Source organism: Diadema setosum, chromosome 13 (assembly GCF_964275005.1).
Source record: "Diadema setosum chromosome 13, eeDiaSeto1, whole genome shotgun sequence".
Classification (NCBI taxonomy): Eukaryota; Metazoa; Echinodermata; class Echinoidea; order Diadematoida; family Diadematidae; genus Diadema; species Diadema setosum.
In genome coordinates, this window is record NC_092697.1 from 5,834,479 (window position 1) to 5,850,894 (window position 16,416).

The 16,416-nt window shown below is 35.9% G+C and overlaps 1 protein-coding gene across 1 annotated transcript; it reads left to right on the forward strand.

Moving 5' to 3' along the window:
* Positions 1 to 667: 667 nt before the first annotated feature.
* LOC140236952 (uncharacterized) lies at positions 668 to 10,784 on the forward strand. The gene is made up of 2 exons (XM_072316895.1): positions 668 to 680; positions 10,361 to 10,784. The coding sequence occupies exon 2, from the start codon at positions 10,428 to 10,430 to the stop codon at positions 10,782 to 10,784; it is 357 nt and encodes a 118-aa protein (XP_072172996.1). The 5' UTR covers positions 668 to 680; positions 10,361 to 10,427.
* The last annotated feature ends 5,632 nt before the right edge of the window (positions 10,785 to 16,416 follow it).

Here is a 16,416-nt window from a genome sequence, read left to right on the forward strand (position 1 = left end):
TTAGATTAACCCATTCCATACTGAATTCTGAAATGCCCATAGACTTAATACACAGACCACTAGGTTCCTGTGTGGAACGGCTTAAGGTTTTTTTTTTTTTTTTTTTTGTTACTGTCAAAGAAAAGACTCTCACGTTTTTACTTCATTTGTTTCCGTTTAATTTTCACTCGCTGTATAAGTCAAAAGAAACATGTTTTATGTTTGGGAACACTTAAAAGCCTTTGATTTCGTTGGTCACTAAATCTTGTTTCCAATATCTCTTGTATACGGTGCGAAAAAGAATATACTTGCATAGCCTAACACCCAGATAATACTATCGTTGTAATTGTAGTCGTTTTAATGAAAAAAGGCCGATCACCCGATTTCATTCTTTTTGAGGAATTCAGTGCAAGAATTGACGAATTCATTTCAAAGGAGGTAAAGGCACACGATCCAGGAGTCTTTGCAAGGGTCCGTCTAGCTTCAGATTTACAGACTGTTTTTGTAGTACACGTATGACTAAAGTTTCAGCATCACGGCCCACAGCAGGGGATGCATTATTCACTTTTATCTCTTTTTTGCCTGGCAGCATGCGACTGTGGCAAGTTTGACTGGATAGTTTTCTTGAATTGCGGCCTCATTTGGACTATCTTCTTCTTCTTGCTCGTCCTCCTGCGCTACTTAATTCTCTTCATCATACGGTAAGTCGCATCAAGGGGGCTAGAATTTTATATACAGCTGACAGTCTTCATGTTTCTGTTGAGAGGAGGAAATATTTGGTACACATGGGTGAAGACATGATTATGATTAGTGTGGTTATGGCTAGGTACACAGGCGAATACGCGCTTACGCATATAATACACACTTATGCACACATGTAATATTAGACTATAGCTTTCAAAAGCTATAATGATTGATTCAATCTAATTAGGTTTTACTTATAATTTTTCTTCACCCTTCACAAACATGCAAACACGCGCACACAGTCATGTGTGTGTTCGTGTACCAAGTAGCATGTGACAGGCGTTATTTTGGATTAGTGTAGGATGTTGGCCAGCCATTCACGGTAATGTCCTCGGAAGTACTTATACCACCTACTGACGTATACCGGACATTATTTGAGCTAATGCGGTAAACTTTTTTTTTTCCGTGCTGAATAACTTAGACATACCTCTCAATAAAAACACCGTTCATTGTTAATTTGACTTTGAAAAATAAAACAACCAACAGAATAGGACAATTTTCATTGAATGGGACGAAAATAAAAATCTGGAAAGTTCTAGAAGTTTTGACTCTAATACGTTTTCGAGAAGCAGATAGAATATCCGAGATATAACAATTAAAAGAAGTCAATTGCACATGACAATGAGGAAATCGCCTCACAACTTTTCGTTTTTGTTTGCTTGTAATAAAGGCGCTGCAAAGTCATATATTAACAAGTTTAGTTTTGCAAAATCTGAGCTGTATTATCTAAAATGGTAACGGAGTCTACGATATTGTTGAAAATACAATGATTCAAATAAACACCAAGCGTTCAAAAAAAAAGGTGAAACCTGTTTCGTGATTTTCTATAGTCATTCTTTCCCAGGGACAGTAGTGGCAGAATAAAAAAAAAAAAAATACTGTAAAGGATCAGCTACATCGTGAAATTTGTAAATAGATATATTACAGCGACAGCAATGGTTTATTTTTTTTTTTGTTCAGATTAACTCTTTAATCAAGGGGAAGAATTTCGCATTTTCATATCTGTCGGACCATTTTGTTTGTGTGTGTGTGTATGTGTGTGTGTGTGTGCAAAACGAGCTCCATAAAAGCAATTCAATCCTCACAGAAACATGCGGATCCAATGGTCAAGCGCGCCGAATGTATTTAAGTTATTTTTTTTTTTTGGGGGGGGGGGGCAAAATCTCGAAGGGGGCACATATAACACGTGACAGTGTGAGATCCTCGGCGAGGGAGGCGAAGGGAGCGAAGCGGCCGAGCGGAAGGAGGGTGTGGGAGAGGGGATACCCCCTCCCACGGTAGGGACTTTTTGTAAAAACAGAGTACAAAAATCGCGTTTATAGAGCATTTGAAAGCGAATTTCTAGGAAATTAAGGGAATTAAAGATTGTAAAAAATCATTGCGAAGGATTATGAATGTCTCTTCACCCCAACGATTCCCAGGATCCCCAAAGATTCCACCTAGATGATACATAAAACAAATAATAAGTAAGTGAAAAGGCTAATAATAAACAAATACAAAATATCGGACAAACTTCGAATGTCATGGTAACTTGCACTGACAACATGGTGTGCTTAACTGCTTAGTCTTTTTTTTTAAGATGAGCAAATGTGTTCCTTCTCTTGCTACCTCCACTAGAAATGAACTCATTGGCAAGTTCATACATGTCAGCTTTATCTGTCTTGTTTATAGAGCATTTAAAAACAATTTTCTAGGGAATTAAATCATTAATTCATTTCACTAAGTACGGGCAGAGCGAGTGAGTGCTTTGGAATGTATATAGATTTTCACGACTGATCAATGAAACTTTGTATTACACTATTATTGTCTCAAGATAACAGAGGTCAAATTTGTTATGCAATATCCTTTCAGAAACATTTATTTAAACACCTTTATTTGCGCGAAGAAATCTAAGCGATACAATTGTGTTAGAGGTGTCAGTTTGAACGCGGAATGTTCTATTAAAGTTAATTACATTATCTTTAGTTCTTTATTCGCATCATTGACACTCATTACTCTGTTGAGGGCAAACTTTAGTTTTTTCGTAGCAAATCTAAAGAAAAAAAAAATGCTTGAATATGACTCCATGCAGACTACAGCCTTCGGTAAAACAATACACGTGCTTCTAACGATAATCAATTACTAATGAGTCGAGACACTATTGGAAATGTTCATGGTAAAGTCATTAAAATGTTACTCGTTCACCATTTGGGGATTGATCATTACCTCTACAGACTTCATAATGCGGATGAGACGCTGGGTTTGTTGTGTGCATCTTATAGGCTAGGTCGGTCAGCGCTTTCACTTTGCCATTTGGTTTTAGTCTGAAATGTATTCAATAAAACCGTAAACATAATAACATTGTTCAAGCTGAAAAATATTCTTATATTGCTAGAAAGCTCAGAAGAAAAGAAAAATGAAAGGGTTTACTGAAGGTATGTTTAAAGGGGCAAACTCGTCGAAAGACGAGAGGCTACCATCTATTCACTACTGTATTTGTAAGTGTAAGTGCCCCGTTAGGGCGAAAATTTTCACTTAGAAAATTGACCATTTTTAGACGAGCAAAGGGCCTTCATTGTTCATTTTGGTCTTTAAATAATTTATTAATCATTTGTTACATTTCAGGGGGCACATGGGGGAGGAATTTTATTTGAGGGAGCAAGTGCCCCCTCTGCCCTCCCCCCCCCCTCCCCCCACTCACGCCCTTACCTATGGTATACGGAAATTCTTTATATATTCATGACCGTATACTATGGAATTCTCAGAAACAGCTCATTATATGCTATTATGTGTAAAAAAAAAAAAAAAAAAAAAAAAAAAAAGAAATCTGATGAAATATGCAGAGCTGTAAAGAGAATCCATTACGAATACAATGAAAACTAGAAATGGTCTGCGTGGTGCGTTAAAAAGTTCTAAAAGGATATTTCAAATTGAACGACATGGTAATTCATACAACAGGAAAAAAGAATTGATGAAAATATTTTTTGAATGATTATATTGTCAAGATTAGAAAACACCTCAAAACAGTCTTGATATAGGAAAATGGTGACCCTGACAGCGACCCATTCGAACATTGAAATACGGCAATTTTATCCGCATTAAAGACACAGAGGAGCACAAAACTTTTGATTGATCATGAAAATGTCAGTGAAAAAAAAAAACTGTTTGAATGATCTTGATGTCGCTTATTAAACCGATTGTTCGTTCAATTATTAAACCTCTCACATACCTGTCAAATATTATGTGTATCACGCATGTAAATGAAAAGACAATTTTTGGAATTACCTCTACATGTTAGGCCCTCTCCTATTCCTTGTCGGTTTTGGTGAATGCAACGATCTATCCAAAGTGTCTCTGTATGATCTCTGCACGTCTCGTGCGTACACTCATAAAAGAATGTTAAATCTGTAGTCGAAATTCTCAACAGAAGTTTAAAGAAGTTAAAGTAAATAAGCTTGTTCTCATAAAATGAATAAATGTGAGTTTTTCTTTTTTTTCCATTAAAACGGCTTGAAAAATGTAAATCACCTTAATGTAAATATATTGGATCATGTCAAATCAAACAACCGATATAAAAGAAGCATTAAGTTTTCATACCTTTTCCTTAAAGTTAAAGAATTATTCAAAAATTCCGTATGCAACATAATAAGTTAATCTTTTCTTCCTTTACTTTCGATTTTCAAAATTGTTGCTCGGGTTTAATTTTACTACTTTTTGTACCTCGGCGAGCCCGAGCTTCTGTACCTCCAGTGCCCCGGTTATGACCCATCACTTCCTTCTCCCCCCCGCCCCCCTTTTTTTTTTATTGTCCACCTCGGACTTACTACCTTACTCACTAATCCTTCTATCCTCTCATCATTTCTTCCTTTACAAGAGAGCCGTCTGGTGTTTGTTATGTAATGTGCGTCTTCGCGTGTGCATGTATGTGTGTATTCTTCTTTTTTTGTATCACTTAGGCAAATTGCCTTCTTTTTTGCATTTTCTCAACATATTTCTCAAATTTGTAGTACTGTTACGTTTTATTTAAGAAATATTGCTAGAATTAGGAGATTTATTGATCAATCTGCATGTCATAACGCAGTGCGTTCTTTAGTTCTATCCCGTATAGATTATTGTAACGGGCTTCTCTCTTCCATTCCTTCAACTCAATTGGATCATGTGCAGCGACTTCAAAATTGGGCAGCCCGATTAGTGTTTCAGGTTTCTAGGGACTACCCATCTCAGCCACTTCTGAAGTCGTTGCACTGGCTTCCTTTGAAGCAACGGATAATTTTTAAACCAGTTTTGTTTGTCTATAAAATCCTCAACAATCAAGCTCCGAAATACCTAGATGCCTGTTTGACTTGATTATACACCTATTAGAAATTTGAGGTCATCTAGTGATCCGCTTCGTCTCACATACTCTGTTACTCGCACCTTAGCCGGTGATAGGACATTTAATGTGTCTGCTTCAAAGCACTGGAACAATTTACCACTTACCGTTAGACAGTCTCCATCAGTCAGTGTTTTCAAAAAAGCCTTGAAAACACATCTTTTTAGTAGCAACTAGTTCGTAGCTGTAACATTTATCCAATTACACATACTGTCGTACATGTTTTGAATGGATTGTAAGCGCTTTGGGCCTTGTGGGAAAAGCGTACTATAAATAATAGTAATAATAATAATAATAATAATAATAATAATAATAATAATAATAATAATAATAATTTGACTTTTTTCTTCTTTTTTTTTCCTCATGAGGGGTCCTCTCCATTTCCAGGAATTTTGTTTCTGCCTGTACCATAATGATATAACAATTTTATTTGTATCTTTGTTGATAATTTACCTGTGTCTTTATTACACGTTATTATGTTCATCGCATTGTTGTACTGATTTCCGGACATCTGTACAAACATTACATTGTATTCCTAATTATTTGTTTGTTGGAAATGAAATGAATCAACTTGAACTTGAACTTGACTGAACAAAGTAGACCGAAAATTTTTGTCCAGCCAAAACGGGAATTCAAAGCAGAGTAAGGCAAGATTTTTTTGGTTTATGATATTACCTTAGGACTACAAATGACAGTAAAATTTGTTTTCAAGTTATCATTTTTATCAATTAGTGTGAACTTGAAAAAAGTATGAAAATTCCGTTTTGCACTAGACCAATGAACGGGGCAAAGTGAAACACTTCTCCTATCAAGTGGTTGTCTTCTACGTAAAAACCCATATAGGCCTACCTCTTACTAAATTGCTCTACTATGGCCTTGTACATTCTTGTATAGTTTTGAATGTCCTGTTTCCTTAATGACCTACCTACGCAGTTTTACAATTAAAGAGTATCTATAGGCCCTATATAAATGACCTTTTGTACGTGTGGTAATTCTATACTAGAGAATTTTAAGCCTTTTCTAAAATTGTAACTCAAAAACACAGTTTGTAATATATTTCGAGGAATTGCATGCACTTTTCGTGAACTGTTATGTCACGTGACCAACCTCAGAATAGTGATTAATGACGTGTAGGCACGGAGTCAAGATCAGATTCTGCTATAGCGATTCAATCCAGCAACTATATTGCAGGAGAGCGTAGCTGCAGCAAGGCATGCGGCATGCGGCCCTGCTGCACGGCCTCGAGCGTGAAAACGTACCAAACTTCATTTTACTCACAAGCCCATTAGCTAATATGTTCTACATTGCCCCAACCATATATAATTTTTCCCGACACGCATCACTGTGACGTTGACCAATATTTTGATAGTTCCGATACCATGATTTATCCAAGCATAAGAGACCTATGCATCGTTACCGCGGTTTTCGAGATATTTCAGATATGCACGATAATTTGGCATAAAATATACAATTATTGATTATCGAGGTATGAAAAACAGACTTTTTCCCTAAAAACACACATACAATACCTATGTGCACAGCTCTGATATCAAAAGATGTAGCCTCCCTAGAGGGTCTTGGTGCATGAGCTTTAGATTCAAGACTGAATGTACATACAATTTTATTATGTTTAATGGGGTTTTCACTTTGCCCTGTGTTCCTCTTTGCCCCGGGTTCTCCTAATACAATAATCAGGTATGGAGTCATCATTGAAGGATGCCTGAATTTGGATCAGTATATAAGAATATAAAATTAAATAATTGATAAGTTGTTTTTGTTCAAACGGATACGACCCTTTGTAACAAAACAGACAGCTGTAATTCGTTATTAAGGTATCATACAAGGTAAATTAGATTACTGTGATTATTATGGGGGAATTGGGCAAAATGTTAATTGACAAATTGCAAAGTTTGAAAAAATCGGGCATTACGTATCGTTGTGAATATTACTTGGTGTACAACACAATTAATACAGATCAGTTAGGCATTTTCACAATTGAAAAAAAAAAGACACATTATGTTCCATTTGATGCATAAACTCGCTCATGGAATCTGCCCCAAAAGATTAGTTTCCATTTTTCATTTCATTTCATTTATTTTTATACTTCTCGTATATGAATATCACATCAGAAATAATAATACAGGTTCTTTTACCTTGTAAACAATGTGCAAAAACAAACAATACACATGGTAATAACACATCAATTGTAATGATAACTGGTCGAAATCGAATGGGGTTCAATAAAGAGAAGTATGATGGGACCTACATGAAAGCAAGCTTGTTTGGCTGTAAGCCCCGAGTAATCAGTGTTTGTGAAAAAGAAACGGAGAACGGATAGAAGATAAGATCAGGCGAGTTAATGGTACCAAATAAGAAAAGCGGGATATGCCTATGTGATAAAAAAGAAGAAGAAAATATATATATATATACATGTACTAAAATGTGAACCATTATTGTGACCGAGCTATCATTTGTTTCCGGGGTAGAACATGATTTGTTTGTAGAGCCTCCTTTGGTATACATTATAAACTGTTGTTGCATTAAAACTATCACAAGGTTGTGCTCAGTATAAGACACAAAAAGTAACATGTACAGCTATTAAGCCATTTGATGCCTGCCGTCAAGCTCTGGGTAGAAAGTGAGAGAAAGGTAGAGGAAAGGAGGAAGAGAGTGAAACGAAGTAGAGTGTGGAATTGCTAAAGATGAATTCGGAGAACCTGATGGCAAGGCCCAAAACGCAATCTGCAGCGGGTTGATAAGAATGTTTGATCGGACAATAACATACCACAATATTACATAAGACATTACAAATTTATTCAGTGTCTGCAAGATATGCACTCAATCAAACTCTTTTGATTTGCGTTTAAAGGAATATAAAGACGAGTAGCTTGTTATTTCGAGGGAGAGGTCATTCCAGTATCTGGGGCTCGTATACATTATCGGGTTTTCTGTGTGTGTGTATGTGTGTTTTGTTTTGTTTTGTGTTTTTTTTTTTTGTGAAAATTGTCCGAGTGCGTGGAAGGTGAAATGCGTCACTTTGGCGGGTAGGATAATTATGAATCAAATAGTTTTTCCGGAACATACGAGTAAAAACATCCGGTAACTCCTTTGCAGAAAAATTATACATGAATATACCGACGTTATAACTGAACAGATCTGATGTTTGCAGTATTTTATTTTAAAGAATAAGCTATTCGTGTGGGACAAATATCGGACATGGTTGCAATTTCTAATGGCGCGTTTCAAGAAGATTTCTAGTTGCATTCCCCCATGCAAGAATACAATGATTAAGGTACGGAGTAATCAAAGTAGAATAAAGATTAAGCAAAATTTGACTATGAAAAACATTCTTAAGTTTATTAAGAACACCCGTGTTTTCAGAAAGAATATTACTTAAATAACTAACGTGGGATTTCCAAAATAAATCACTATCAATAAAGAGCCCTAAAAATTTTATACTACTAACTTGATTTAAATCAATTTCATTAAACTTAATAGGGGAAGGGTTTTAAGACTATTGCTAAAAAGCATACAACGAGTTTTACCTATATCAAGTGACAATTGGCGTATATCCAAGACTGCACAGATTTAAGTTCTTTATTCACTGTGTTAACAAGAGTATAAGGATCTCTGTGCGTAAAAAAAAAAAAAAAAAACAAATTGTAGTCATCAGCAAAACATATAAAGGAAAGAGTTGGTGAGGAACTAGGAAGATCGTTGATGTACAAAATGAATAAATGTGGACCTAATAAAGAGCCCTGTGGAACACCACATGAAATTAACTTCAGCTGAGAATCACGGCCATTTATAGTCACAAATTGTTTTCTGTTTGATAAACATATAAACTACTCCTTGTTGAAATCGGAGTCCTGTAAGTTTTTAGATAATACCAAAGGCCGAAGCTTGCAGTAAAATAGAGGGTGTAAAGAATGGAATGAAATTCTAGATGAGATCAAAATTAAGAGTCTTTATAATTTCAGGTCCCATTTAAAACAGGGGTATATGCAGTTCAATATTGATTAAATACTAATGACAATAAAAGGAGTTAGAAAGCTTAACGTTATGTGATCAGTACTATTGTTTTGTTTTGAGTCAGCGTTTTGTCTATGCCTGTATTCTCTCTATATTCAGTACATGCTCTTTTCTCAATGTATATAATCATCCCATGTATTATACCGTAATTGTATGCACGACTTGGACAATAAAAGCTAGCTGCTTCGCAAGTTCCTTTTTACCAATATATTAAAATGAGATAAAAAACGAAATGAAAATGAATGTTAGGTAATTTTTCTAACACGTGACACGGTCGGGGAGATGGATACTTAAGCTGGTGATTTCAATACCAAAGGTTGAGAAAATTCCGACATAAGTTTTCCGATGGAAAACTTTTTTTCTATCACTCTTTTGAGTGATTCACCTCCTACAATTCGCGTTGCTTTTCAGCGGACCACTCTTTTCCATCGTCACATTTTTTTTTCTGTTTTGTTACAATGACAAATTGTGCATTGTTCTTTTTTCGCTATGATATTACTCGTACATGTGTTTTGTATCATCTTCAATGATTTACCCTTCCAAATTGTTTAAAAGTTGAATTGATAAATGTATCACCTTGTATTATGCATTTCCTTTTATTGATGGAAATTGATAATTGAATTGAAATGGAATGTCAGGAAATTCGAGAACTGTATGGGCTGGATCACAAATTTGAATGCAAATTCCAGTGTAACTGAGAAAATGTATTTACAGATAGATAAGAAAGGAATACAAACAATCCAAAGTCTTGATCCTGGTCATTTCAGTAGATAATGATGATATGATTAGAGATATCTAAAAATCTGAAGAAATTGTAATGTTTTTCAATTGATGATGATTTCGTTGTGTGACAGTGTGAGCGTGTGTGGGTGTAATGTATCTGTGTTGTTGTTTTTTCACAACCTTTATCTGTTAAAGTCAACAAATCTACATAAGCATTATTTAAAATTATATTAAATATGAATACAAGCCTACTGGTCCATGCAGCAAAAAGGATTATTTTAGTGATCCAAAAAATAGGAAAGTAAGATAGCTCATCTAATTAATGTCCGAATATGAAAGATGATATTTAACCCCCCAAAAAGCCCACATTTTTCTGTTTAAGAAGTTCAACAAACGTGAGCTCTAGATCTGGGCAAAAAAAAAAAAAAATGGTATTCTGCACATGCGCAAGACAGCTGTTTCCCTGTTGACGTAATCAGGCTGTGGTGATAAGTAATCGCTTATTTCTTCTTTCTCTTTCTGACAAAGCAGCTACTGCAAAGTGAAGCAACGCGGCGGACACGCATTGGAGATCCGGGAGAAGAAGGGAACAACACAAATGAATCCGACCTACGTGCCGACGGCTGCGGACGAGTGCCGCGCCTTCGAGGAGAAAGATGAGGAAGAGCAGTACCAGACGGTCGAGCAGTACCAGAGAGTGGGGAACGTCGACAACTACGAGACAAGCTACGACGACGTCGAGCAAGATGACGGAAAGGGTGATGGAGAGACATACGAGGAGCTGGGCAACGTCGAAGAACCCCCGGGATACCAGGGCGTGATCGAGCGACCACTACCAATACCAGAGGAAACCATCAAATCGGTGGACGATGATGAAGTCATCTACGAAGACCCGACGTCAGAATACACCACCATGATCCACGAGGCTCAAATCGCGCCGAATCAAGGCTTTTAAAGTTCTGCTGGCACTCAACTTTGTTGATTTGTCGGTTCTTAACTGACACAATTGCTTCATAAAATTCAGCCGCAAAGTTAAGCTTTGTTTGTAATATTTGCGCTGCAATGAAAGCGATCCCTGTTTCAGCGGCACATGGAAAAACCCAAAGTGTACATCAAAGTCAGGAAATTTAAGTTTTGATACAAACTACCTCTTTGTGTTCTTGTTTTGCTTTCAGCACTTAGGCCTACGGCGTGCTCCTGTCTTGTTAAGTATGATTATGCATTTCCCATTTCTTTTCTTTTTTTATAAATGTGCGTCGTAGGATTAACGGCGTGACATTTATTATTCTGTGTCGTAAGAAATCTAGCGTGGGTGTACCTGCGTGAAAACCCCGATAAATATAGGATTCACTGTTGTCTCACAGCATCTATTTTTGTTCTCTCATCCGATCCAAGACGGCATCATCCCACACGTGTAAATAATTCCTCTTAACGGTCTGTTGGAAAGTGTAACTCGAAAGCATCAGAAATGTGAGATACGGTTAAGGTGAAATGCATGTACTCGATTTATAAATCGTTAAAAATGATTTCAGCTCCATTTCATTTAGCGACTAAATTTTCATGGAGGATTTTTCTGTTAAACTTCTTATTACGGAGTTACAACAGACTACATTTTCTTTCTTTTTGTATTCATTAAATTGCAAAACATTCGCTTTCAGAAGTTGAGGTGAAACAAATGATAAAACATTTTGCTGCAATGAAAGGAAGCAATTTTAATCGTAAGAGCGGGGTGTAGTAATGGATCTTGCCCTTTCAATATTATTCTAAATTAATTTTCAGAGTAAGTTAATAAGCTCGTGTATGCAAGAAAAAAAAATTCTTCGCATCTATTTTTACTGATATTGCATTGTAATAACATAAAGAATTATGAATTGACCAAAATCATAATTTCTACAGTATTTGTTTTTGTACAAACCAAATGGAAACATGTGACATCATTTACATCTTACCTGCACACGTGAAAGTATGTGAAACTCTGTTGATGTTGATAAAACCTTTACTACTTTCTTTGTTTGATTCCACTGAAGTTAAGCAGCAGTCACGCATTAGGCTTCAATGTAGAGGTATTTCAATGTAGGGGAAATTGATATGTGTAATTAGAAAGAACAGAATATCATCAAAACGTATAAGAACCTTGTAACCTTCGAAACTTTGAGAAACAGGAAAAAATGTCAAACTATGGTGTTTTGCACATTCTCCACTGTTCATAAATCGTTGAATCACTGGAAAACTCTTTCCTGTAGCGATTAGGTCTACATATAATTTCTTCGACATTGCATTGCCATGTACGTTATATTATTGTTCAGCATGGACAACTTTTTTTACGCATCAACGTACGATTTTGAAATATGATTGTGTAAACATCTTCATAAACAGTATGCGGTGAACCTCATGCATGTAAAAGATGTATGATAGAATATGCGTGTCACGCATGGACTAACTATATTCTTGGACACGTTTAGTCGTGATCATATGTCTTCCACAAACATACACTGTATTGAATATGGCTAGCTTTAGAATAAGTCCTTCGGTCTCCTGAATTTCAGGATCTGTAAACGCTAGCCCAGAAAGTAAAAATGTGGCGTCAAGGTTCTGCTACATGAAGGAAGGATTTATGCAGTAGCATTTTACATGTATAATCAGACAGGGGGTAGAATAAGAGTGCAAAAAACAAAAACAAAAAACCAAAAAAAAAAAAAACCGACTGGACAATACAGTCAATCTATAAAACTATGTATAGCTGCAGCCTGCACTCATCATATTGATTTGTGACGTTGTGCAATATTAAGTCATCCAAACTCGATGTGAATATCTTTAAAGGTTTGCGGAGTGGAAATAAAACGTAAGTGGGAATTTAGAGTCAAGATTATTGCCGGAATATAGGGGAGTTCAGTTATTCCTACAATAATTTGACGCTGTTTCGTAGAATGGTTTTACGTAGAATGTGAAAATTGCAGGCATTGTTACACAATCAGTGTCGACGAATGAAAGGCTGAGAACAAAATAACATTCAACTAATAAATATCAAGATCAGTGTACAGAAGGAGTTAATTATAAGCTTGAACAAGATTTGTAGGGCCTTTTTCATAAAGATTGATCGTAAGATAAGATTGATCGTACATTTGATGCGTTTAAAAAAATCTACGCTCAATCTGCTTTTAAATCTGTGCTTTAAATCAAGCGTATCAGGATTGATCTTACGCTCGATTTGCTGAGTTACGATCAATAAATCGAGCGTAAGATCAATCGTACCGCTTTATGAAACAGTCCCATATTGTCATAAGTGTTGCAGCAAAATGGGGCAAACATTTGATGAATAATGTTTCATTACCACCTTCAAATAAAAGTGCGTTATCAATCTATTTAGTTGAATCGTAAATATTGGTGTTCTCACCAGTAAAATCATCTTTCATTAATGCAAGTATGATTTTGATTATATTCAATATAATTATTCACACTATTATCACATGTCATAATGCATAAGGCAAGAAATAAAAGTCATGTAAATACATTTTTATTACTGAATGCATCATGGTTTTCTTATTTTTTTTTATGCCTCCGCCACGAAGTGTCGCCGGAGGCATTATGTTTTCGGGTTGTCCGTCTGTCCGTCCGTCCGTCCGCAATCTATTTTGTGGACAGCGTAACTTAAAAAACCGTTTGAGGTATCCAAATGAAACTTGGCATTTCCATGTATGAGTGGACGAATTTGTGCCTGCCAAGTTTTTGATTGCACATGCTGAAGATCTAAGGTCAAGGTCAAAGTTTTAGACATTTACTATTTACCCATATCTATGCAATATGCCTGAAGGTATTTACTTGAAACTTAGTGCATGCATTACCAGATAAAGATTCTCCAGGGACAGTTTAGAGCCATGGGGTCAAAGGTCAGAGATCAAGTTAAAATGGTAAAATTTCACTTTTTTCTCCATATCTCAGAAATGGCTTAGAATATCATTATTAAACTTAGCAGGTCTCCTACAAATGCATATAAAGCTCGACAGTGATTCTCTTGGAACTTTTGGATTGATAGGGTCAGAGGTCAAAGGTTAAACTGCTAAAAGTTTACTATCTAATGCCGAAATTACATTTTCCCCTCGTCTTGGAGATTACTCATTGCATAAACTTAATTAAAATAGGTATATACTTGCACTACTGCACAATGATTCTGTAGGGGAAAATTCTGGCCATGGGGTTAAAGGTCAAGTGAAAATGTTAAACTGTAAAATTTTTTCCCATATTTCTAAAATATCTCAAGGTATAGTCATGAAAATGGATGTACCAGTTAGTGATTATTTGAAGAATTGTTGGCCATGGGGTCAAAAGGCAAAGGTCAAGGGAAAATGCTCAAATTCCCGAATACCTGCTCTCTTAAACAATTTAGCCATCCATCCAAATGAAACCTGGTTTAAGGAAAGAGGAAAGTAAACACTCGACACATTTGTGCTAAACATGTCACTTCATTTTTTATTTATTTATTTATTTTTTGCCAGTTAAGTGACACTATTGTCTCACATTGTCAAGACGTACTGTAGACCTATTGGGAGAACCATGCAGCCTATGGCGGAGGCATACCAGTCGCCATAGCACCATTTCCATTTTCCATTATGCTATCTTCATCAACAATTTCAAGGGCATCATGGCTGCATTTCATGGTGATCATGATTTGATTAGGAGTGTCATGATTTTCCTTATAATCTAATGTATATTGTTTAGTAAAGTGTGTGTTATCAAACTCTGTATCTAGGAACCGAACTCATGTGATGTAAATATCGAAATGAGTGAACAGTTCATGCTTCTGTTTTGCAGAATGGAAGCAGATTGTCAGCAATAAAAGTGGTGCATAACAAATGCAATTCATCGTGTTTCTGGTGTTCACTTCATAAGATAAAGATGATCATATGACCAAGAGTGTCGCATAAAGTAACATAGAAAAAAAAGAACAAAATTGTGCACATTAAAAAGTTCATTGACCCGTAAATCTAATTTGTATAGGGCAAGCGCACACAATAATGAGTACAATGCACGATGTGTTCTATTCGAACCTAATAAAACATAAAAACGAATTGATAATTTTCAGACTTTTACATTCTACACAATAAAATGGTTATACTGGGTACAGACATTCAGAATTATGTTTTGGACAAGGAATAAGAATGTTTCAAAATTTTTAACAAATTACAAGGATGATGAAATAGTAATTTCACCATAAGAATGCACGAGTGGGGCTCGAGGAAGCAGAACTAAAGAAGAAAGCACGCATAAACTTTACACAGGTGAATTTAAGTGGTATTGAAATAGAATTACATTGCTACATTTCTGAAATATATGAGGCTCCTACGTCATCATCCTTATTCAGTGTAATTTGTTTTGGGTTTTTCCGAGTATTGGTTTCTCTGCTCAAGGACCACAATAAATTCCACAAATCTATAAATGTAGTTGTTGATTTATGTACTACATGATGTGAAATTATGAAAATTGTCTGGAATTCACCTTTAATGAATGCATATCTTCGATTATCCATTAGTCCAAAGACCAAGACTAACAAGGATTGAATGTTTAATACGATGTCATGAAAAAATGACACAATAATACTTTCTCTTCAGAAGATTAGGTTTGAGGGAATAGTATTTCTTCAGTCAGAATTCACGGTGTGTTATCAGTTTACCACTGAGAATGCAAACATGCAGAAAGAGGAAATAAAAACATTTCCGTCTCTTTCTTCCATTAGCCTCATGCACCATCAGTTTGTAGTCGTTTTTTTTTTATGTGTGTGTGTGTGTGTGTGTGTGTGAATTTCCAAAACAGCGAAAGATCAAAAGCCAACGAAGCGAATATAAGCCCACATAGTTCGGGAGAATCTGACAAGATTTATACTCAGGACGGATAGCCGAGTGTTAATAGAATAAAAACAAAACGAGAAAAGCCAATTTCAGATTTACAAAATAGATATGCCCATCATCCATAGGATTCAAGCAATTGAATTATACATCAACATACATTATTAGGGATCTAAGCACAAACATGAAAAAAAAAAATCATAAATTGCCCAGTTAAGATTGACACAAACACGAGACACCGTACTCTTTCCTTCCTTATCCTCCCTCCCCTCCTCTGTTTAATTCTACACTGTATTGTAAAATTGACTTCGGTGTGAGTCACTGCTTCGTGTATGATAACACAGCTTTTAGTCAGTCAAATAAGAAGGGGATTTATCACTTGGTCTACTCCCACTTCGTCTAACAGCCATTTAGTCTCAACCCACGTGGCATAATCCTATTTCGTCTACAACCAGTTCGTCTAATGACGAATTAATAATGACAATTAGACCATCTGGTCATTAGACGAAATGAAAATTAACCAAACTGGACATTTTAGACCAAGTAAGGATTAGACCAAATGGGTATTAGACGAAATTGATAGCAGACCAAATGAGTTTAGCCATAGTGGTGTTAGACGAACTGGAAAGTAGACCATCTGATATTAGACTAAGTGACAATAAACTGATATTAGAAGCTATCACGAAACGGTTGTCTACATCACTGAAGACATTACAGCTTTGGAAAATGCATGCCCTTCGCTGGGTT